A 22753-nucleotide genomic window follows, 5' to 3' on the forward strand; every position below is an offset into this window, starting at 1 on the left:
AAAGCCGAAACACTAGTTTAATGGAATCCTGTTAATTCGTAGTCTTTACAAAGAAACTTGCATTCGAGATTGTCGAAGAAGATTTACCTTACCTTATATTGCTAATGAATGTAGACACACCCTACAAATCTACAATGTCTAACGGTAACCAACAGGGTATCCTAAACCAATAGGTCTTGGTATAGACGGGTGGGGCGAACAAACGGGTAAAGACCTCTAATAAAATGGGTAGGGGGGACAAGGTGGGGCACCTCCCATGTGCTTCCCACTTTATTGCAAATGGGTATTTTGTGAGGGAAAATGGTATCCGTCTATACGTATAGACGGATAGTGTCCGTCTATAATGAGAATTTGTGATCCTAAACATATCTTCATCTTAAAAGATTTTCGCCGTATTTTTTTGAATAAACAAGCTATGAACGGTAAAAAAATTATTCCCCTTCCGACTCAAAAATAAAATAAAATAAAATTGCAGGGTGCTTAAGCATAAAGAAAGCGTAATCAATCAAATGCAATGATACATAACCGGTATGTCCACGAGCCACACAGTTACAAATTAAAACTATTCCATATATCCACAAGCCACCGGTCCATGTCTAGAACTCAAAAAGGATTCTGTACTACAAAATACCGATATCCAGTTTACGTTTTCTTCAACCAAGTACCGACATTCTAACAACGAGATGAACATCAAAAACACGAATTAGCGATTTCATAAACCTATATTATGCAGACACTGATTGTTATTTGTTTCCTTTTTCCTTTTAAATGCTCGAGCTAAGTGAAAAAAGAACCTATATAAAAATGTACAAGCTCGTCGTCGGCTTACAGTACGATCTTCAGGACATTTCATATTTCTGGCCACAAGAGAGGATCAAAGCACAACACCTCCCGATAGCAAAAATAACAGCTCATGACGAACAAGATTATGCAGCGTATCAATGAGCTTGGAGCCTCAAGAGTTCTTTTGCTGTTCTGCGTCGAAAATATGGCATGTTTTCCTACACCATAAATGTACCATTCATAAATGAGTCGAAAAAAACTACAAAAGCATGGTTACGGTAGAAAAACACATGCTCAGTTGCTCACATGCTCACATAGTAGTCTACGTTTTTTCAGCATGGACTGTTTTTATAGGTTGACTCCAGACTCTCCCCACTCCATTTCCATTTTAGGCAACCTTCAATGGAATGGAGGGAATTTCTGTTTACGAAAGGGAATGAGATGTTGCTTCTTTTTATTGTTCTCGACTTTTCTTAAATCGCTTATTTTTCCACTTTGCATCTCAAATTTGCTCAGTCAAAAGAATTCTCTCAATTTCCCACCTTACTGAAAATACTTGAATTTTTAGTCGCTCCATCTTTGTTTTCTATTTCAGTTTCCTTCTTTCAACCTTGTCGGTGTGTATCATTTCACATTAACAATGCCAAAAGACTATTCACATTAACCGACCCCAAATAACTCGGCAACTAACAACCAAAAAGACACTTACCTGGCTGAAATGAAGCCCCAAGCCTCTGCTGTAGAAATCGGTATACTTGATCATAAAGACACCACAATCAAACCTGATCACACCAAAATTGTCTGCTGTCAAACATCTATAATGATCTAAAATCCTAAACAAGGAGACCAAAAAGATAATAACCTGATAACACTTCCGAGTCACCAGCAGGAAAAAGAGAACGAAAAGATTACTTAGAGAAATCATGAATCAAACAACTAATTCTTTTCACAGTAACAAGTTGAACACAGATCACAAGACATATTGAACAGTATTGTAAACCACACATGATATTTTTAGCCCATTGCATTTAGAGTTCAAATTATGGTCATACGGAGTCTTATAAATCATTCCTGATAATTTCCTACAGCAAAAAATTGCTGGACCACTTATAAATGTTTCTTCGTCAAACGAGCTAAATAAAACAAAATGCAAGAACAAAGGAAGAATCGTATTTTGAAATAAAATTAATATCTAGTTCTACATCTTATTTCATTATGATACAGAAACCATCTAGAATATTCAAATATGAGCAACTCTGATGTGGGTGTGATAGGAAATCAGATACGCTCCAACTGGTCATTATTAGAGTGGGGTGAAATCTATTATCGTACACAGAGATAGACACGAGTGAAATCAAATACAGACAGCAATCTTCTATTCATAAGCTACACCCTCCCCTTTTACCCACAACGGAATCTTTCTAGGCATCTCTCTTTTAACACAGAACGAAAAGCGTGCACATTAGCCAACTTAGATAGAAGAAACATGAGCCCGGGGAAGATACGCTGAAAAAAGAACAAAAATGAATGCATCTGGCAACAGAGATGTTGTACTTACCCATTCTGCTGTTCAGGAAGGTCTTCAGAATATTCAAGCTCCCAAGAACTAACATCAATGTCCTGCTCGGTCTTGTCCTTTACTTCATCCACGTAATATTTAGCCTGAGAGAAGTAACAAGAAGATGTGAAAGTTTCCTCATACATGCTAAATTGAGACTGCCAAATGACAGACCAATAGACCATACATAAGTACTATGTGGCTTACATTAATAAATGTTAAAGTTTGTTGGTCAGTGTAAAGTGTAAACAAGTGGACGAGTTCATGTTGTGTAGAATAAGATTCTACAATACATACCAGTACTCTTAGAACCTGCGAATCTCTTCCTCCCAATGAGTCCAGATACTGAAATTTCTTGTCCTTCTTATTAATAACTGCCAAGCACCAATGTACCTCTTTATGGATAGGTATAAATATCTGGCATCGTCCAAATTAGTGGTCAGTAAACATAACAATTGTGCAAAACAGTCAAATTTTTAAGCTAAAAAGCCTAACTTACTTTGTCACACTCACTGAGCTTATACCCAATCTTTCTGAGAGAGGTCCATCTTTTCACAGCTTTATAATCATACCCATTCCTCCCACCTGCCAGCTGCATTCATAAGCCAGGAAGCATTGAATACTACAATCATCCGACAATAAACAGCAAAGCACAACTTATTGCAGTCATATACTCCGTATGAATATCAGTAGGAAATACAACGATTGCTCTCCTGCGTGCCCATTTAGCAGCAGGGAGAGAGTCGATGTTATTAAGCCCCCTTAAGAACCACAAATTGTTTCGTGCATATTGTTTTACCATTCATTTGTGCATCTATTTGACTGAGCTTGTGCAAAGTACTCCTAAATTATCAAGTAACTAAGGGGTGCAGATAGAAAAAAAAGGATAAAAATAGTAAGCAAAAAATGTGGTGACAAATTAGATAAGAATGGTACAAGAAACAACAACAAAAGCATACCGGGGGGGGGGGGGGGGACAACAACAACTAAATTTTGATTAGTAAATGGAGACCTTTAACTCCGAAATTGAAATCAAAAGACATGATATGCCTAATCCTGCCCTTATCAAAAGATTCTACAAGAGGCCATTGAGTAATGCTAATGCTAAAACATCATATGACATATATTGCCCTTACCCTATTTATTATTAGTAAATGTAACCAGTTAAGGCTAAAAACTCAACCAAGAATAAGTTTACGTCACAGTTTCGTAAACAATGAGATATATTAGTTTCATATTAACTTATGGTCAAAGTATTCCATGTTGGCTGGCTGGCCTTTTAATTGGGTGCTCCAAACAGGAGTAGAGATGTTTCATAGATAATGCATGGCGAATTAATCCAATGTAACTTATATATAGATGTAGACATAAGCAGATCAACACAAACAAATGACCGGAACCCTAACCAATACTCCACATGTGGTGTACACCAATTTGAGTACAGACAAAGTACACTTTAACTGAAAGCAAACAAAAAACAGCATAAAACTACCACTAACCTTCTTATAAAAGAATGTGTTAAAGAAATGACAATTCAAATATTTCTTCGGCTCTCGTCTTTCCCTTTCTTTCAGCAATTCCAGATACACATTGATGACCTGATATGGAACAAAAAGGCCAAACTTACAGAGATTAAGAAACAGTCGCCCATAACTACTGGAAGTCATATGGAAATGACTGAAGTTCACCAAGCAAATCACCTCATCGTTCAGCCATGCACCTGGTCGCAGACACTGTAATACTTCACCAGTAATTTGGATATTGGAGTTTTCATGAGTGACCAAAATCTTTCTCCTGTATATGAAGCAAAAGAGAAGTGGTTATACAAGAAAAGCCCAAACCCAACTACTATATACGGAGTACAATCCAGGTTTGAGCCAATACCTGTTAGAATTTGCCATTGCCCGATTAATTTCACTCTCCTCATCCTCAGTAAGGGGCACAAACGGCTCACGCAACAAATCCTACAGTTCAACTACACATTCAGTAATCCAAATATACCCAAATGGCACAAGAGAAGAAACGAAAAGATAAGAAAAACAACCTCCTGAGGTTTCTTAAGCTCCTCTTGCTTCTTCTCCTCCCGTTGCTTTCTCCACGACCTCAACAAAGTCCATTTGGCCTCATTTGACTTAATTTCAGAACTCAAATAGTCCAACTTAGAAGAGTACTTCTTCTCCACGCTCCTGATCAAGTCCTTATACGCCTCACGATCAAGCGACGTCGAATGCAACACATTCCCATCACTCACCATAGCACTCTCCAACCCATTCCTATCCAAATCACGCGCCTCTATCAATAACCCTAACCCTTTCCGTTCATCCAACTTCACCTCATTCCCATCCTCAATAATCACCACCTCACTCGAATCCTCCGATACCACCTCCTCCTTCTCCACCTGCAAATGCCGCAATGTACCAAATGCAGCTTCCTTCTTAGCCTGATACGTCCGAAACAATCCCCCACCACTCCCAAACACATTCCCCATTATACCCCTCTCCTTTTCCGGTGTCTCGTTAACTCTAACCTTCAATCCTGCGTTCTTCGAACTCGACAAAAACCCGAACCTTCTCGACCTACAAGGCGCATGAACCTCTCTCCGTACCTTCCTTACCGATTCCGGATACTTCTGTAATCTTAAAGCACTACTCTCGAGTTTCACTTGATTCAAACACGAAATTCTACGTTTCTTCAAAACATTCGTATCAATTTGATTACTATATAAACTATAATTCGAAAAATCAATCGATTCGGATGGTGATGAATCGTATAAACTAAAAAATTCACTAGCACGCTTTCGAATTACAGTTAACGCGCCCATTTACTGAATAAAAAAACCCTAATTCATCAATCATGAACAATGCAATTCGAATTACCTTGTACTTACTTGAATCGAGAATTCCGATGGAATTGTAGGAGTCGCGACGTCGTTAAAGATTTGAAAATTACGGAAGAGAAGAAAAATTTGGGTGATTTGATGATTTAATTAGGGTTTTTCCTGGGTTTGATTTGGGGGTAGTTGGCTGTTTTTGTTTTTGGATGAAGGTCACGGAACAGACAGAATAGTAATCTTTTGTTCTTAATAACGTCTAGTAATTACCCTTATATTATATTATTGGAAATCACTTTTAATATTTCGTCCATTTATATTCAAACACGTCATTTAGGCTTCGTTTGGCACGACACATCAGGTAGCTTATTTGACCAAAGTAGCTTATTTGACCAAAATTTCAGCTACCTGATTTTTTTGCAAGTGTTTGGTAAGTAGCTTATTTGGTCAAATAAGTCGACTGAAATGAAATCTTCCTCGGAAGATTTGAGAAATCAGGTACCTGAAATGACTTATTTTCTAATTTTTACCCCTTTATTCTATAATATTAAATCATTTTTATACCTTTTACGTCATTTTAACAAAATCAGCTACGTTTTCAGCTAGTTTGTCAAACACATTTTTATATAATTAGTTACCTTATCAGCTACCTTATCAGTTACCTTTTCAGGTTTCATTTAGCTTTTCAGTTTTCAGTTACCTTTTCAGGTTTCAGCTACCTTTTCAGATAGTTTTGCCAAACAGAGCCTTAATTTTTTTGACCCTATTTTATAATCGATGATTATGCGAAATTTTGTTAATTCATTTATAAGAGTACGATAAAAATATCAAAACTTTTATATCAGATTTTTATATATGTGGTATTAACTTAGGATTTAATAATTAAATTACACATTACTCAATGCAATCAATACAAAAATTAAGGATTTATTTCCCCTTATAGATCCTTATATACAGCCCTTAGGGCTATATTTATCATTTCCCTTTTATACTGTAAAATTAAAGATAATTTTCGATATAATAAATGCATTGGTAAATGTGCCAAAGGACTGTAGAAAGTTATCGATTAGAAATTAAAAGTAGTACCAGAGCCCTAAAGGTGTCCAATGGGTCAATTTGCGGTAGAGTTGCCCGAGCCTTGACACGGTGAGGCGATAGGTAGGGCCGAGTCGCGATGTGCTATCTTAGGGTATTAGCATTAGAGGGTATATGGGTCAATTAATCAAATATATCCATATGAGGAAACATAAACAATCAAATGGAATCGCCTAAAATAAGAAACGCAAACAATCAAATGAAATGGCCCAAGTTAGAAAATGTAAAGAATCGAATGAAGTGGCCTAAAAGATATCCATAAGTTATTGAAAAAGTTTGCGAGTTGTATGACGTGATATGTGACAAATATCATTTGAAGTTTGTCTATTACTAGCGCCTTATATCTGAGGCTAACCATCTAATAAAGACTTTTTTTTGTTTAAATTGAGTTTTAGTGTGCTCAGACGGGCATTGCTAGAAGACTTTCGTGGGGTGCATGTTCGACTTGGAGGTGGGTTGTGCTAGGCTAGCACGCAGATAGTCGGGTCGGTGAAAATCGCACGCAATGTTGATAAATATATGTATATAATTTTTAGGACATTATCATCTTAATTCGGTTCTTTTCGTATTGATAGTTTCATTACAAAACTGCCTTCTGTCCAAACAACCGTTTTGCTATCGTCTGCATGTTCAATTTGGATGTATTATCGAGGCACTAATTATTGAGTTTTTCAATAATTAAGTAGGATAAGTTTTTCAGTATTTCTATAAAGTAAAAGTTTTATACAATTAAACATTGACAGGTTAATCTACATTCTACACACATAAAAATCTATTAAATTGAACATATACAAATGCATTCAATTAAAACCAGGTTAAATCAATTCATTTTCGGTTCACCTTTTTTTAAAACATCTTACTAAACTAATCACAAATAAACTTTCCAAAAAAGACAAACGACCTTCAAATCAAGTCAACTTATATTCATCTATCCATTCGTAATTTCATATCGAGGTAAAATTGACTCGACCTCAAATTAAATCGGATCAGTTTCACCAATTCCACCATAATTCCACCATAGTCCATAACCCATCAGTGAAAGGTATGGGCTTGGATTAGAAATTTAGAACCATTTAGATGAGATTTTCAAAATTTGAAAATTTCAACACAAAGGTCAAATCACACTCTCCACTCTTTCTCACTTCTTCAAAATTTCATTTCATCCTTCAAAAATCCTCTCATTCTCCTTCTCTCTATTTTCTCTCTCAACAACAACAACAATGGCTTCCTCTACCTCCATTGACACTACTACTACCACTAATGGCGACGCTCCTCCTCCTGAAATCACCATCGATTACATTTCTTCCGATCAACTTACTCCTCTCTCTAACCCTGATACTCAGATTCAGGTATAATCTCTCCTTAAATTCACTTTGTTCTTGCTCAATTTTTCGTTTGATTTGGTGATTTGTGCGTTTTTCTTGCTTGTTTGCTGTTTTCTTGGTTGATTTTTTGTTGGTTTTGCTTCATTTTTTGTGGGTATTGCTTCATTTTTTGTGGGTATTGACTATTGAGCGATGTCAGTTTATGTATTTGATGTTTTCGCGTAGAATTAGTCTCCTGTAAGGCGGGTTTATGCTAATGTTGTTTAAAAGGGATCGGAACTACCTAATTATTGAGCGATGTTTAGTCTTCTGTAAGGCGGGTTTTAGGCTAATGTTGTGTAAAATGGATCGTAATTACCTAAATATTGAGTGACGTTTAGTCTTTAAGGCGGGTTTTGTGCTAATATCGTGTAAGACGGATCACAACTACCGAGAATATGGCCCATGAATGCTAAAACATAGTTACTGAAATGATATGTTCTACGATATATCTTTGTAAGACCGCAATCTTGGAGGGAAAATATCAGGAGATTTACGAATTTTGTCAATTTGTTAGTTTAGGGGGATTTCTGCTTGTTTCGGTTTTGCTCAAACCCTGTTACATAGGTCGTTCAAATTAGATGTTATTGTCGGAGAATTTTGAATTTGGTGGAAGAAAAATTGATGTGTGATTTGCATTTTGATTATTACATTTCTATGTGTATTTTGTAGTTGCTTGTTTCTATCCGTCTTGACTACTATAAAGGTTATGAAAATTGTTGGGAGTTGGTTTTAAGCGAATTGGATCTGATTTGTGCTTAATATGCGAAATTTGCAGGGGTTGATTGCGGGTTTGGAATCAAAGAATTGGATTGAAGTTTGTGAATCATTGAATGATACTCGGAGACTGGCTCTTTACCACTCTGATCTCTTGCTTCCGTTGATGTAAGAATTTTACAGCTCTTGTTCATTGTAATTTACGAAGTTTAGTTAGGGTTTTTTTACCATGTAGTCGGTAGTAGTATATTCGGCTGGTTAACTGTACGGTAATGTTATATGGTAATCAGTGAACCAGTTATGCTGATATTGGTGAAGTCCATAAAAAACCCGAGAAGTGCTTTGTGCAAGACAACAATCATGACTGCTGCTGATATCTTTACTGCCTATCGTGATAAGCTATTGGAGCCTACTTTATCGGGTGCATTTGATAACCTGGTAATGACCTTGTTTTGGCTTTCGTTACAACATTATTTACGTAGTTTAAACATATGTGTCGCCTATGGTCTTCTGTATTGTACTTCCTGCTTTCTTTTGGAGCAAGTGTGCTTAATTTTGCAAGTCTGTCTTTCATCTAGGTGTATGTTACTCCTTGTACTCTCTCAGTCTCTCTTTCATCACAAGAACATGGAACCGCGAACCATCTACTACCTCTGTCCCATTTGTATCATCACCATTCCATTTTCTTGGTCAATAGATATCAACTTCGACTATTTTCTTTAAATAGATGTAGAATACCGTGCAAATTTTGTCAAGAAGATTTAAGAAAACAACTAACATGATGTTGTGAGATTATATCCTTGCCAATCATAAGTACATGATGTAGCGTCTTTCGGCAATGTAGGATGCCTCTACAGCTGTCTAGAAGTTTAGGGGTACCCAGTTTCTTCAGTTAAGTTTATCAATAAAAACAAGGCTATAGTCGTACTATAACTTGTGAGAAGTTAGTGGGAGACGGTCTCTCACGAGTTCTACTGTGCGGTCAATCTCTAATGCCCCTATCTAATTTTCTTATCTCATAATTCCATCTCTTCACTCTTCTATCATCTTAATAATTGTACCACTTGGTCTACGTCTCACATGGTCTGTTGTGGCTATTTTTCGGAGATTTGCTAACTGAATCTGGAATTTAATTTCTCACTCAAAAAACTATAAGTTCAGTATAATTACATCTGATTAAGTTGTCCTTTCTTATTAGTTTATTCTTCTTGAAGCTGCTCACTTTTTCGTTATCATCCAATTGAAACCCATACCAGCCCTTCGTTTCAAAAATGCATAAATGTTGAATTTGAAAGATAAGACAATATTGTCTAAACACCAAAATAATGGCTACAAGCGAAGAAGAGACAAGGGTTTAGTTGTAAATTAATTGCTTTGTGTTTCTTACTGCTTTATGGTAATACACTGTATCCACAACATTCCAAAGCTTAACTGAGATTTTTCTAATAATCATGTTGACATTTTGTTATGTTTTATTTATTTTGTTCGCATTTTGAGGTGTGCGTTCACCCATGCACGGTTCTAAAGGATGATTCATGTCAGCCGACCCCAAATCATTTTGGGATTAAGGCTCTGATGTTATTGTTGTTGAGTATTGAGTAATGTACTTACTCTGCCAAGGTTGTATTTTTCTTTTTCCAATGTCTCTTGTACGAGAGTACGAGACCTGCCTTGGCAATTTTCCCCTTCCATATGCGAGGCAGAGTCAGATTCTTAATTTCTTATATATTCCTCCTTTATTATGGTTAATGAGTATTGAGTAATGAGTTACTCTAATATGTAAAGCTTTCTCATATAAGTTTTCTGAGATTTTTTTTACCGCATTAAAGTTGTTTTCAGTCTATGAATTTCACATCATTGAGAACTTCTCTGGTGATACTACAGCTTCTGCAACTATTGCTGAAAGCATCTCAAGACAAGCGGTTTGTGTGCGAGGAAGCAGACAAGACCTTAAACTCAATGGTTCAGTCTATCACTCCTCTTCCTGTACTCCAAAAGCTTCAGACATATGCTGGACATCACAATCCTAAAGTTAGAGCTAAAGCTGCTACATCCCTCTCTAACTGTGTCTCCCGAATGGTAACTAAATTCATTCTCCTGCTTTGACACTTTGACTCTTTGAGCTATATTCCGTTCAGGCGTTTATTAGTCCATTACATTTACATTGTTACCTTTATACTTTAATATGGGACAATCAATGTCAACTTGAACCATAAATTCTCAAATATATAGAGAGACACGAGGCAAAATTGGTCACATGTGATTCTCGACTGTGGAAAAGCTAGCATTGCTGAACCTGAATTCAAAACGGGAAAATAGAAATGGGATGGAGGGAATACTTGCTTAGTTGCTTGTGTGATGCGAAGTATCATCTATGTTGCTCAGACTCGGTCTCAAGTATCCGACACGGGTACGTGTCCAAGGGTCAGATTCATCTATTTTATTAAAAAAAAATCATGTTTTTGGTCTAAAATGAAGTGTCTGGGTTTCCTACCCGTGTCCGAGTGTCCAGTGTCCGACACGGGTACGTGAGGAATATGGAAGAGTCCGAGCAACAGAGTATCATTTTACAGCCAAAATAGCATGCAGTTAATTGATTGACATGTTTCACTCGCAGAGTCTTGAAGAACTTCAGGAATTTGGTCTGGTTTTACTGGTTCAATCAGCAGCTAAATTGTTGAACGACAGGCTACCAGATGCCAGGGAAGCTGCTCGGAACATTATCATGTCAGTCTACAAGCTATATCCTGAAAATGAAGAACAAAAGCAAGAATCATGGCAAAACTTTTGCGAGTCTAATCTTCCAGCTCTTCATGGTCAATCCATAATCAAAATCACGACGAGTCATTAGGTCTATCACAGCATTGTACATATGGAGCCTCTGCTTATCATCTCCATGAGGAAGTTATGTTTGCCGCCTCTTCGCAAACCCTTCACTACTAGTCTGCTACTATAAACTACTACTGCAATTTCCTTTGTTTTAATCAAACGTGATACAGATTGCTGTCATAGTATGTTGATATACATATATGACTATGTTTTGAGGATCCTCCTGCGTTTGTGCCAACAATTTTTATTGGAGATTTTTATCATGGTTTAGTATGTTTCGAACTTTCGTCACTGGTATTCTTTTATTGCCGATTTTTCATTACTCGGCCATCTTTAAACCAATTGTCCAACAGTACCAACACAGTTCATATGCAACCGGTTGGCCTTGCAGGACACCATCTCACATAATCCGTATAAAACAACAGCAAGCTTGAGACGGGTCAAGTACTACCCATGTGGGCAGATAAACCAAAATAGCTTATACTTGACCCGTCGCAAGCTTGCGGCGGATATGCCTGTCACAAATGAGAATTTGTGATAAAACAAATTGCAGATGTCACCTAGTGTAGTTGGTGAAGTCATGAATAACCCGTCTAACATTAAAATCACTCTTGCATTGTGGCTAACTTTGCACCGAAAAAAAACATATAAAATAAACTGAAATCCTTGCATACGGAGTATATGTTATTTAAAGGCATAGTTTATCTTTATCCTTGACAATTTAAATCAAACTTTTGTCCGTTTGTCCACCACATACAAAAGCTACAAATAAGATTCAACTATTTTCACTTCAACCCTCCTACCTCTAGTCATTAGACATACGGTACCATTTAACTTATCGCACATTTAAGATTAATTATCGCGTAAAATCGTTGTATAATGCACATCGATTTTATTCTATAATTGTGCACCTCTAATATCATCCCTAGTATAGTAGTATAGTTTCGCATTCCACCAAGAAGAAAATATCACCTCTCTTATCGCACATTTAAGAGTAATTATCTTGTAAGATTGTTGTACAATGCACATCGAATTTATTCTATAATTGTTCACCTTTAATATCATCCCTAAACGGGCCTTGAGATCGCATTAGGAACACCTTTCTTTTCGGGTGCCAAAAAAAAAAAAATATCATCCCTAATATAATCCACCAAGAAAAAATATCATCTCTAGTCCATAGTTGTAGTTAATTATTTTCATAACGTATTAACGTGGATAATACTCTCTTTATTCAATTTTTAACTCGTACCTTATATAATCTACCAACCACTTGTAACGACTAACGAACTCTTTACGTAGTCATCTCAGGTATATTTCAACTTACAAACTCTAAACATAAATCGAACAAACAAATCTTCCATAAAACCTACAAAATCACGTAAATATTGAGCAAAGCAGACGCTTTCCATATTTTACCGTTTCCATTAACCGTTAAATCGTCCCGAAACAAAGATACGCTATTTAAACACGGTATAACAGCACAACATAACCATCAAATTCATACTACAGTACATTGCCTCCAAACAACCTGTCTCACTATACCTCTTTCATCACCTCCACTATTCCTGCAAACACAAAACCCTAATTTTACATCAATCACTCTTCTTCCTTCACCTTCAACTCAACAACAATGGCGGACAATTCCTCTAAACGCCTCGAATTCACTTTAGCTTCCGTCTCTTTCCTCGCCTCCTCCTCCTCCGCCGCCGCTTCTTCTCCTCTCTCTTCGCCGTCTTCCGCTGTCTTCTCCGCCGATTCTGGTGTCGCCGAACTTCGATTTCACCATGTCGCTAAACCTAATTCTAGCTTACTTATTGATCTTTCCAACGCTCAGGTTATTACTTTATTTCGTATTACTTTAAATTGATTCGGCGAAATTTGTTTGCGCAAATTATAGAATAAGACGGTCTTTCACTATAATTGTTGATTCATTTGATTTTATAAGCTTAGATATGCTAACTTTGAAAAGTCGTGTAGTTAATTTGTGGTTGTAGTATTACGCTGACTCAGCTGCTGCAAGTATCGGAGTGTCGGATGTGGTTATTTTGTGCGAATTCATTAAATTTTCGGTCTGAAATTGAAGCGTCGAAGTGTCGTGCTGCGTAGGAGTAACATAGGTGTGATGATGGTGATGTATTGTTTTTTGTGTTTGGCAGTTATTTAAGTTGAGTCCAGTTGAATCGATATGCGTGAGCGAAGGAGGATCCGAAAATAAAGAGGTATGAATTATGATATGATGCGTTTTTGAGTTTATGTTTATTTTGTCTAGTGAATTTCCGATTATGTTGAGATGTTTGACGAGGTAATTAGAATAGTAAAGTCACGTGTAGCTTAGGTCTTTTGTTAGATTTTTGTTGTTAGGTGATAAATCGAGTTGTTTGAATTACGAAATGCAAACAATGACTGTGATTTTAAAAACAGGAGTCATACGCGAAGGGAGTGACTATTCGATTTAGAAATGAGGAGGAAAGTTCGGCCTTTCATTGCACGTTTGAGCAATGGAAGATAGAAGCAACAAAAGGTGCCTGCTTTTACATTAATGCTCGGAAAAGGATCTGACTTTTATTATTTTGGTTTTAATTCCTCATCAGGCGGTAATCCACCATTGTTTAGTTTTTTTTTTTAATGTGGTTTGCTGGTTGATGATGGTCGAGCAAGTATTTGCTGAAAACTGAATTAGTTGAACCAGGAATCAATTACTCTATCTACATGCGAAGAACATGATAGGCTCTTATTTCATCAAATTAATGTTAGTGGCTTTGTCGCCTAGTATTACAGACCCTCCCTCAAGGCATTGATTCATATAATAATCGATACTTAAGTACTTGCATTTGGCTGTGGAGAGCAGGTTTCTTGATGTGATCTGGGTAATGTACACTCGAAGTATTGGCTAGACTGGGTTTATGAACATGTTGTGTTGTGGCACTCGACTGATTTAATTTGGATTAGAAAGTAGAAACATACACAGTAATTGGAAATATGAATATGCAGCATCTTTTACTTATGCACTTCCGGATATGTTATGTGATGGGCTCTGCGCCTCTACATGTAAAGTCCTTATTTGAGTTTGGGCAACTTAAATCTTCATTCATTTTGCCTGCAAGCTGGACCTGTATAAATGGTTTGATCCTTAGTTATCTCAACACAATAATATCATACATTAGTATTGTAGAAGGTCTATGGGTTAGGTATTTATAAAGTGGGTAAATTGTTATCAATTATTCAGATTCATTTGTTAACATAAATGCAGTCAAACACTCCTCTTTAAAGACTGTTTCTGTATTCCTGTCGCACCAGTTGTTTTTTGGTGGAATCTGCTTTATAGCAGTCGGTGGAGAACGGGTTAAGTTACTGTGTCATGAGTTGGGTTTAACAATAATTTTGATCCTCCATCTTGATGTTAGATGCTCATTTATAATTTTAAATTTTAACGTAACACGGGAATCTTTATTTAATTTGATATGAAGTTTCTATTTTGAACATGCAAGTTGCTCGTTCTTCTGTTGGGATGCAGACATAATAATCTACCGGTCTTATCTGTTTTCTCTTTCAGGATCACGGCTTCCAAATGGGATAGTATCTAGTTTGAAATGTAAATTTGATGACAAGACTGAGGCATCATCGGCTAAAATGTATTTTCATTATTATGGGCAACTGCTCCATCAGCAGAATATGATGCAGGACTACGTGAGGACAGGTAATGTAGCTATTTTCTGACTAGTAGCATCGTTTTTTATATAGTTTATAAATGTGTTGTTTTATGAAATTAACTTAAGTAGAAAACTCATTTTTGACTACTAGTAACTGAGATGATTGCCGTCAGTCATCCCACAACCTATTAGTTGAATGTAAATATATCATTCTATATTATTTGCAAAATTGTAGAAAATGGTGTCAACACGAAACTATCATCGCTGAAACTCTATTTTATTTTTTGCTACAGGTACCTATTACGCGGCTGTGATGGAGAATCGTGTAGATTTTAATGGGAAGGTGGTAGTTGATGTTGGGGCTGGTAGTGGTATTCTGTCATTGTTTGCCGCACAGGTAAAAATGCGAGCTGTTTTTGAAATGAAATTTTATACATTTTGTTCGCCCAACTATTTATGAGATATGCTGATGCTGATGTATACATTTCCTCTTGCACTTTCTTGAATCCAGGCTGGAGCAAAGCATGTATATGCTGTAGAAGCTTCGGAGATGGCTGATTATGCACGTAAGCTTATTGCAGGCAATCCGGCTTTGGCTGAACGAATAACGGTAGTTTAAGTTTGGTATTTTATTTGCTGTTTTTAATACATTTGCAGTGTCTACTGTTAGATTATGATCTGTTTCTAATATAGTATTTTATCCATAGGTGATTAAAGGCAAGGTTGAAGAAGTAGAGCTGCCTGAAAAGGCTGACGTACTAATCTCTGAACCTATGGGTAATTGAACATTTCTGATTGATTTAGTTGTTTTTGGATAAGTAATTAAGTTACCGTTGTGTCTATGTAGTGAACTTGTTGTCAGGTTTCTTTTTTGTTGCTTATGAACTGTACTTTTCTTATCCCCTTTCATTTACACTACATGTGCATGCTGTTTTATCCTTTGACCCTAGTCTGTGATACATAAACATATTTGTTAATCTTTTACCAAGATATTTGTTAAACTTAAGCTTGCCACTATCTCCATCTCTTTGATTTAAGTTGTACCGCTAATATTGGATGCCTTTTTGTTATTTGGTTAGAACTTAGAAGTTTACTAGACTTTTTTTTTTTTTTTTTGAAAGTATCCTTTATTATATAACTGTTTTAAAAGCAAAGCTTTCAAGATTAAGGCATCTATTCACCAATGGCTATATGTCAGGAAGCTTATTTGTGTTATGCAGTATTCGTTTAGCACTTGTTGTACAGTAGTTTTACACTTATTGCTTTTAGTGACAGTGTAGGTTTTACACTTGGCTGTGTTATACACTTATTAATTTATAACTAATGAGGATAATTTTACATTTTCTAACCCCTAATTCACGGCAATGTAGGCACATTGTTGGTTAATGAAAGAATGTTGGAGTCTTATATTATTGCTCGTGATCGATTTCTTGTTCCAATGGGGAAAATGTTCCCTGGAGTTGGAAGGTGTGTTTTTTCCCCCTCCTTTGTGCAGCCCTTGTTGGTACCTGTGTTTCACTGTATTGTCTCTATGTCTTAAACCTGAGAATTTTATTCATGTAGAATACACATGGCACCATTCAGCGATGAACATCTGTTCGTTGAAATTGCAAGCAAGGTACAAATTCGAATTGTCCTTTTGTTTTAGATTTGTAGCTTTGCTATAATAGATGTCATCATTTAACTTTTGAAAGCCTATTCCGAGAATTTTAACTGCATGAAAAGGATGTCAAAAACCTCTTCCTGTTTGTGTAGCATTTCATATGGTAGCATCCGTTTCCGACAAGACTCTAGTTAAAATAAGTAGGATCAATTTTCAAATATTCCCTTTTAAATACCAACTTCTGTGCGACGCTCAGTTTTGAACCGCTACTTGGAGATTACCCCTTGTATAACAATCTTATTACACTTTCAAACCAGCTTCCCTGAGAAGAAGGTTAATATTCCGAAGTGGATTACCGAAGCTGTGTAAAATTTGTTTTTTCCTCCCTATCGAACCGATTTGGTTTTCATTTCCCCTCATAATTTTGGGTGTACAATCTTGAGATTTAGCTAAAAGTCTCTATTTGATGGTCAATGTCTTAAAAATGGAATTTTTGGCCGGAATGTGGCCAGTGGTTAACACAAGACATAAACGATTGTTATAAAACGGGACTTATTTCCAAACATTGATTTAAATGCGAGCGCTTCACAGAAATATGATAGTTAGAAGGTAGTATTTGGAAATTTGACCTAATAATTACTATGAATTGAAGTTTCGTAACTCATAGTTGTACTGAGGATTATAGTCTTGAATTAATCATTAGAATCCAAATTCATGCAGTAGGAAGAACAAATGTCAAACAAATGTTTTTTTATATTTCAAATTCCTATCTGAAACCATAATAGTGATATGAAAGAAAGTTGAAGGGAGGTTGTGGCTTTCCCATCTTTGTTTATCATATAAACATAGGGTTTGGATAAAATAGTGGGAAAACTTGTTTTCTGCAATACGTATCATTTTACCTCCTCCCTTAGTGGAATAAATTAAATCACATCATTTTCTTTTAATTTCCATTTCAAGCAAGTAATCAAACATTCAAATTTGTAAGAGGGTCACTAGAAAACAAGTTTTATTTTTAATTTGTCAGCTGAGATTTATTTCTAGAAAAAAAAACAGAAGCTCCAATATGAATCCCCTAGTTTTAGTTTCTTATGGAGTTCTTGCACAGTCGAGTGATAGTTTTAAAATTGCTTGAATGGCCCATATACCACATAAAAAATGCAACACCTTCTATACTGCTTTTCGTTTAACTTCAGAAGCCTCCTGTGAATGAAAGTTTTGCTGCTTAAACATATTTCAGGCACTCTTCTGGCAGCAGCAAAATTATTTTGGGGTAGATTTGAGCTCCTTGCATGGATCAGCCTTCGAAGGTTATTTTACACAGGTACTGTATATATAGTATATACCTTTGCTTCTTTTCTATATGCATGTGGTGTCATATGTCAATATGAGAATACGCGTTGGGGTGATAATTGGATCCTGTTAAAAAGTTTTATCCCTCCACTTAAATTGACGCCTTTTTAATTTGTTATATTTTTTTTTTGATTTATATACTTATCAATTCACATTCTCGTGATGTGAGTTTCACTTTTGAGTTTCCATAAAATGCTTTTACGGCTTGTAGTGAGGCTGGTTTAATAGTTCAGATTTGAATAGAGTTACAGCTCTATTCTTCTATTTTCTCAGTAAAGAGACCAAGAAACCAAAATATTAGGTGTCAATGCATAATTAACTGTTGAGGACATGAGGTAACTATAAGCTAAACTGTAGCGGCCAGCTTTAAAAGTGTGTATTAAAATTTGGTTGCTGATTTGGGATACCTGATCTGAATCAGTCACCTGCTGCGTGCTTGAATGTGGGAATTCCCAAGTGATTCAACATATATATTTAATGTGGATTGGAACAGGATATTATAGTAGGAAGTCACGCATGATAGAGATGTTAAGGAAGTAGATTGTGCTTGGATGAGAGAGGATGCTTGGGTATAAAGGTTTTGTGCCCATAAACATTCTTTAAAGTACAACTATTTGACGTCTGGGTTATTGTCTTTATGGGACCCTATCCCTCATTCATTGAGGATAGGTACATCATTGTGGCGTTGGATCATGTTTCTATAGGATTACATCCAATCTTCCGTCCATGTACAGTAAGTGGAGTGGATGACATTTTTGCCCCTTCCCAATTGTGGCGTGTTGCAGACCCACAAGTAACAATATATCAAGTTTCATTTTAACCCAAGGTTAGCATTCTGGGGTAGCATACTAGCATTGTCCTCAAGGAGTCCTGTGACAGAATGCCCTCTACGTTAAGGACCCCATAAGGCCATAACTGTGTAATTCCATGTATGACTGTATGGTAAACAATTTCATTGGTGGACTTACCTTTAGGCGTTTGCTCTAAACAAGGATGTATTTACAATCAATGAACTTGTATCAAATTTACCATTATGGTATACTCCCTCCGATCCAGCCCAAAGGTAACAGACAACAGTTACTAAAAAACCGATGATCCAACCCAAACTCCCAATTCCCTTTTTGGCAGAAAACATTACCAAGTACTCCTTATGCCCATCCTATATTTACAACATATGCCATAGCCCACCCACCAACCCATAATTAAACACCCTTCATATGTTACTTCTCCTTTTTACCCTTGCTTTTTGCTCCTTTCTTAAAAGTTGTGAAAACCCTCATGTTACCTTTGGGATGTTTTGATTGTTATTTATACTAACAAGCTATCATTCAATGTGGGAGGCAACTTGATTGAGTTGATTTGTCTAATCCTTAGACAAAACTCATGCTAATAAGTGTATCTAGTTGTTCTACATGAGCTCAACACCACTCAAGTTCTGAGAGGTGAATGGGAGAAACACTTCCTCTTCTCTGGACATGTTCACAAGTTTCCAAAATTTGTTTTCTTCTCTTGCCTTATTAGCTACTTTAGGAAAATAGAAAGGTGCCAGTTAAGGAGAAAGAATTTTTTGTTTAGCTTTTCAATTTGTTCCTTCTCAGTAATCTTGTCATTTTTGGCAACACCAAAGGTGAACATCTTCAAGACTTCCTTTCTTTTCAAATCATTCCTCAAATTAGGGAATATAAGTGGTCTCCCTCTCTTTCATTCCTCGACTATATCTTTCTGTTAGCATCAACTTTTATCCATGGCAATTGTCCAACCTGGGTGGTCTGCAAACGACATTAAACGAGGCAAAGATGGGGGCTCTGTTGGGATTGGAAAAAACTGGAGAATCTTGCCATTTTTGCTTTTATTTGTGGTCATTGTGATTGTGATCCAACATCTTTACTCAACTTAATTTTCCAGAACATGCTGTTGTTGCTCCTTAATTCTTTTGTCCAATGAAACATGAAGTTTTTAGGTGCTCAAAGTAGAAGAGAGTCGATCACATTGTCGGGATCTAATTGCTAGCAACTAGCAAGTGATGGATTTTATCTGCTTCCAAGTTCTGATGTCTTGGGAAATTTCCAGATGTTCTTGTCACTGTGAATTACTTATGTAACTGACATAATCTGTTTTGTTCTTTTGCAGCCTGTGGTAGATGCTTTTGACCCGCGATTGCTTGTTGCACCGGCAATCAGCCACGTGATAGACTTTTCAACAACAAAGGTGCTATTTTTGTAAAAGAAAAAGTTATTTTTTTTTTTGCACCTGTCTTGTCTTTTTTCATCTGTGCCAGTATATAAAATCTATAAAAAAAATTTTTAGAGAAAGGTTTCTTGAATTTCTATTCGATGTTTATTATAAAGGCAAATTCAACAGATGACCTAACCTGGTAGCTAATTCATTAAGAGCTCACAAAGAGTCAAGAGTGTAATAAATAACACAACCGCACGTGCTATTATGCAAACAATTACAAAGAAGTTCAATTCCTTGGAATACCTTTTAAATCACCTCCAAGGGGATGTAACATTATGTACAGAAGGCCTATGTGTTCAAGGGTACAAGTGTCTGAGCCAGATCTGATACCACTGTTTCTTTATGAGAAACTGGACCTCATTAAATGACATTATGATGTCTTTGGGACTTCACTACTCAGGGACCCCTTGTTTTATTGCCGATCTGCTTCTGAAATGCTTGTGCTTCTGCTGCACATTATGTGTTGACTTGTTGGAAGATTACGATCTAATATACTTAATTTTGATTTCACAGGAAGAGCAGTTGTATGAAATTGACATTCCATTGAAGTTTACGGCAGCCGTGGGATTAAGAGTGCATGGGTTAGCTTGTTGGTTTGATGTTTTATTTGACGGAAGGTAGATGTTGTTTGATTACTGGACTTAATCTCTGTGTGTGTATCTTCATTTTGATTGACGACAACTATCTCTAAATTCCCCCTTCTCTGTGTAGTTCTGTCCAAAGGTGGCTTACAACAGCACCTGGTGCACCAACAACGCACTGGTATCAATTACGCTGCGTCCTTGCCCAACCTATTTATGTAATGGCTGGACAAGAAATTACGGGCCGTCTTCACATGGTTGCGCACAATAATCAGAGCTATACCATATATCTTACATTGTCAGGTAGGTGTTAATCGCGTTTATACAATTTCAACCTCAGATGCTAAACTGCGTATGGGCCGTATGGCTGATGATCAATCTTTATGTAGCTAAAATGTGGGGTGCTGGCGCTGAGCAAGGAGGCATTCTTCAGACTTCAACCGGAAAAATGGAATTAAAAGAGCCCTATTATAGGATGTCCCAGCCTCAAATCCAACCTCAGGCCTACGCTACACAAGATCAGCAACCACAACAGCTTTTACAGCAACAGGTACTGTTTTAAATACGAGCTTGACTACACTTGCTGCTTACTCCAGAAACGTTCAACCTAGTTATTATCAGATTAACTTGATTTTTATCATCTCTCCGATTCGAGGCATACTTGTCACTTGTTACCTAGACCTTCAGTCCTCTGTATGCATGCCATAATTTGGCTTTGATGTTGTTAGGATCCTTAGTTAATAGTTTACGCCAAGCTGCCAACTTCCCAAGTACTGGGCCCAAAGCATCCTATGTTCTGATGGTTAATACACACTTTTGGTAAGCTCCATCACCACCTTTAGGATGAGGGGGTAGTATGATCAAATCGCAGTGTCCTCCCTTCTAACTATAACTTTCGTCAAACATTTCTGCATGATTGTTATGGTGATCTGTAAGCTTTGAGTTTGGGGGCTGAAACGGTAAGGGATCCTAATAATATAGTGCTGCTTATCTCAAGAGATAGTTATCCAACGTTGAGGGATTTGTTGGTAGAAAAATTTGAGAAACAATAAAGAGGAGTCCCTCGAGTCTTTGATGCTTCTACCTTTATACTCCCTCCTCTCAACTCATTTTCATACGTTTGTTCAAATTATGCGAGGAATTTTGAAACAGGCGTATGGAAATGATTGAAAAGAGTATGTTTTAGCAAGAACAAAGGTTAAGCCCTTGTCCTTGAAGGGAACATTTAGAGAAAAAAGAATTGTACATCAGATGTACTATCTCACACTTAATGAGTTTTTGAGTTTTTCTGTATTTTTTTTTGAGTTCTATAGTGTTTATAAATTACATTTTAGTTTTATGACGTCAAAAATCAAATTTTTCTGAGCTTTTATGTAATTTTTTGGAGTTATAATGCAACTTTTTGAGATTAATGTTTAAGTAAATGAACTCAAAAAACTTTATAATAAAACTCAATTTTTATAAATTAAAACTCAAAAGCTTTATCTTAATGCTCAAAAAATATAGTACATCAGATGTTATAATCCACTTACTGGAACATTTACCGTGATTTTTGCTCTGTGGTAACTTGAATTTAATGTTCAGAATTTGGTCATGATAGCTTCGTATTTCAATATTTTTTTACAGGATATGAACATCCAAGCACTGGATATTGAAGGAACTGAATTATTACGACAAGAATTAGAAAACGCAGATGTTCATATTCGATAGATCACAATCTCTGAAGCCTAATACCGTGGACTCGTGTATGCAAAACATACGAGGCGATAACATGGAAAAATCTACCCACACGCAATGCTTGTAACGCTGAGTTCATACAATTTGATGGGTGATTTCGCGTATGATGAACCTATCTACCATAGGTGGGTAGCGCTCTAATTATGTCGGTATTGGGTTTTGTATCTGTTAAATTTAGATTAGGGTAAGTTATGATCGGTCGTCAGATTTAAGTGATTTGATTGTTCTTGTTTCATTTTTTTTTTTGACAACTTTGGTTTCAATTATTCGGGCTGTTGTAACTTGGAAACAAGTCTTGTATGCATAGTTGTTTAGGAACTAAGATATGGATGCTCAAGTTTGAGGAGTCTGGTTGGCGAAATTCGTTTGAGAAATTGCTGAGTTTTAATGTATCCTCTATTGTTTTCCCGCCTCA

At 36.5% G+C, this 22753-nt stretch overlaps 3 protein-coding genes across 3 annotated transcripts; 2 read left to right on the plus strand and 1 right to left on the minus strand.

Moving 5' to 3' along the window:
* Positions 1 to 495: 495 nt before the first annotated feature.
* LOC141619153 (ubiquitin-like-specific protease ESD4) lies at positions 496 to 5291 on the minus strand. The gene is made up of 9 exons (XM_074436172.1): positions 4386 to 5291; positions 4226 to 4305; positions 4042 to 4135; positions 3841 to 3939; positions 2841 to 2933; positions 2639 to 2758; positions 2342 to 2445; positions 1493 to 1565; positions 496 to 1001 (listed from the first exon to the last, which is right to left on the minus strand). The coding sequence occupies exons 1-9, from the start codon at positions 5160 to 5162 to the stop codon at positions 939 to 941; spliced, it is 1503 nt and encodes a 500-aa protein (XP_074292273.1). The 5' UTR covers positions 5163 to 5291; the 3' UTR covers positions 496 to 938.
* A 2085-nt stretch (positions 5292 to 7376) lies between these two features.
* LOC141619210 (uncharacterized) lies at positions 7377 to 11467 on the plus strand. The gene is made up of 5 exons (XM_074436241.1): positions 7377 to 7615; positions 8409 to 8515; positions 8638 to 8785; positions 10232 to 10426; positions 10965 to 11467. Exons 1-5 carry the CDS (start codon positions 7487 to 7489, stop codon positions 11196 to 11198), a joined length of 813 nt encoding a protein of 270 aa, XP_074292342.1. The 5' UTR covers positions 7377 to 7486; the 3' UTR covers positions 11199 to 11467.
* A 1196-nt stretch (positions 11468 to 12663) lies between these two features.
* Positions 12664 to 22753, plus strand: LOC141619208 (putative histone-arginine methyltransferase 1.4). The gene is made up of 15 exons (XM_074436240.1): positions 12664 to 13010; positions 13333 to 13395; positions 13598 to 13697; positions 14730 to 14873; positions 15120 to 15223; positions 15338 to 15436; positions 15534 to 15603; positions 16197 to 16293; positions 16390 to 16444; positions 17670 to 17753; positions 19913 to 19990; positions 20534 to 20637; positions 20732 to 20904; positions 20991 to 21151; positions 22228 to 22753. Exons 1-15 carry the CDS (start codon positions 12807 to 12809, stop codon positions 22309 to 22311), a joined length of 1620 nt encoding a protein of 539 aa, XP_074292341.1. The 5' UTR covers positions 12664 to 12806; the 3' UTR covers positions 22312 to 22753.

Source organism: Silene latifolia, chromosome X (assembly GCF_048544455.1).
Source record: "Silene latifolia isolate original U9 population chromosome X, ASM4854445v1, whole genome shotgun sequence".
NCBI lineage: Eukaryota > Viridiplantae > Streptophyta > Magnoliopsida > Caryophyllales > Caryophyllaceae > Silene > Silene latifolia.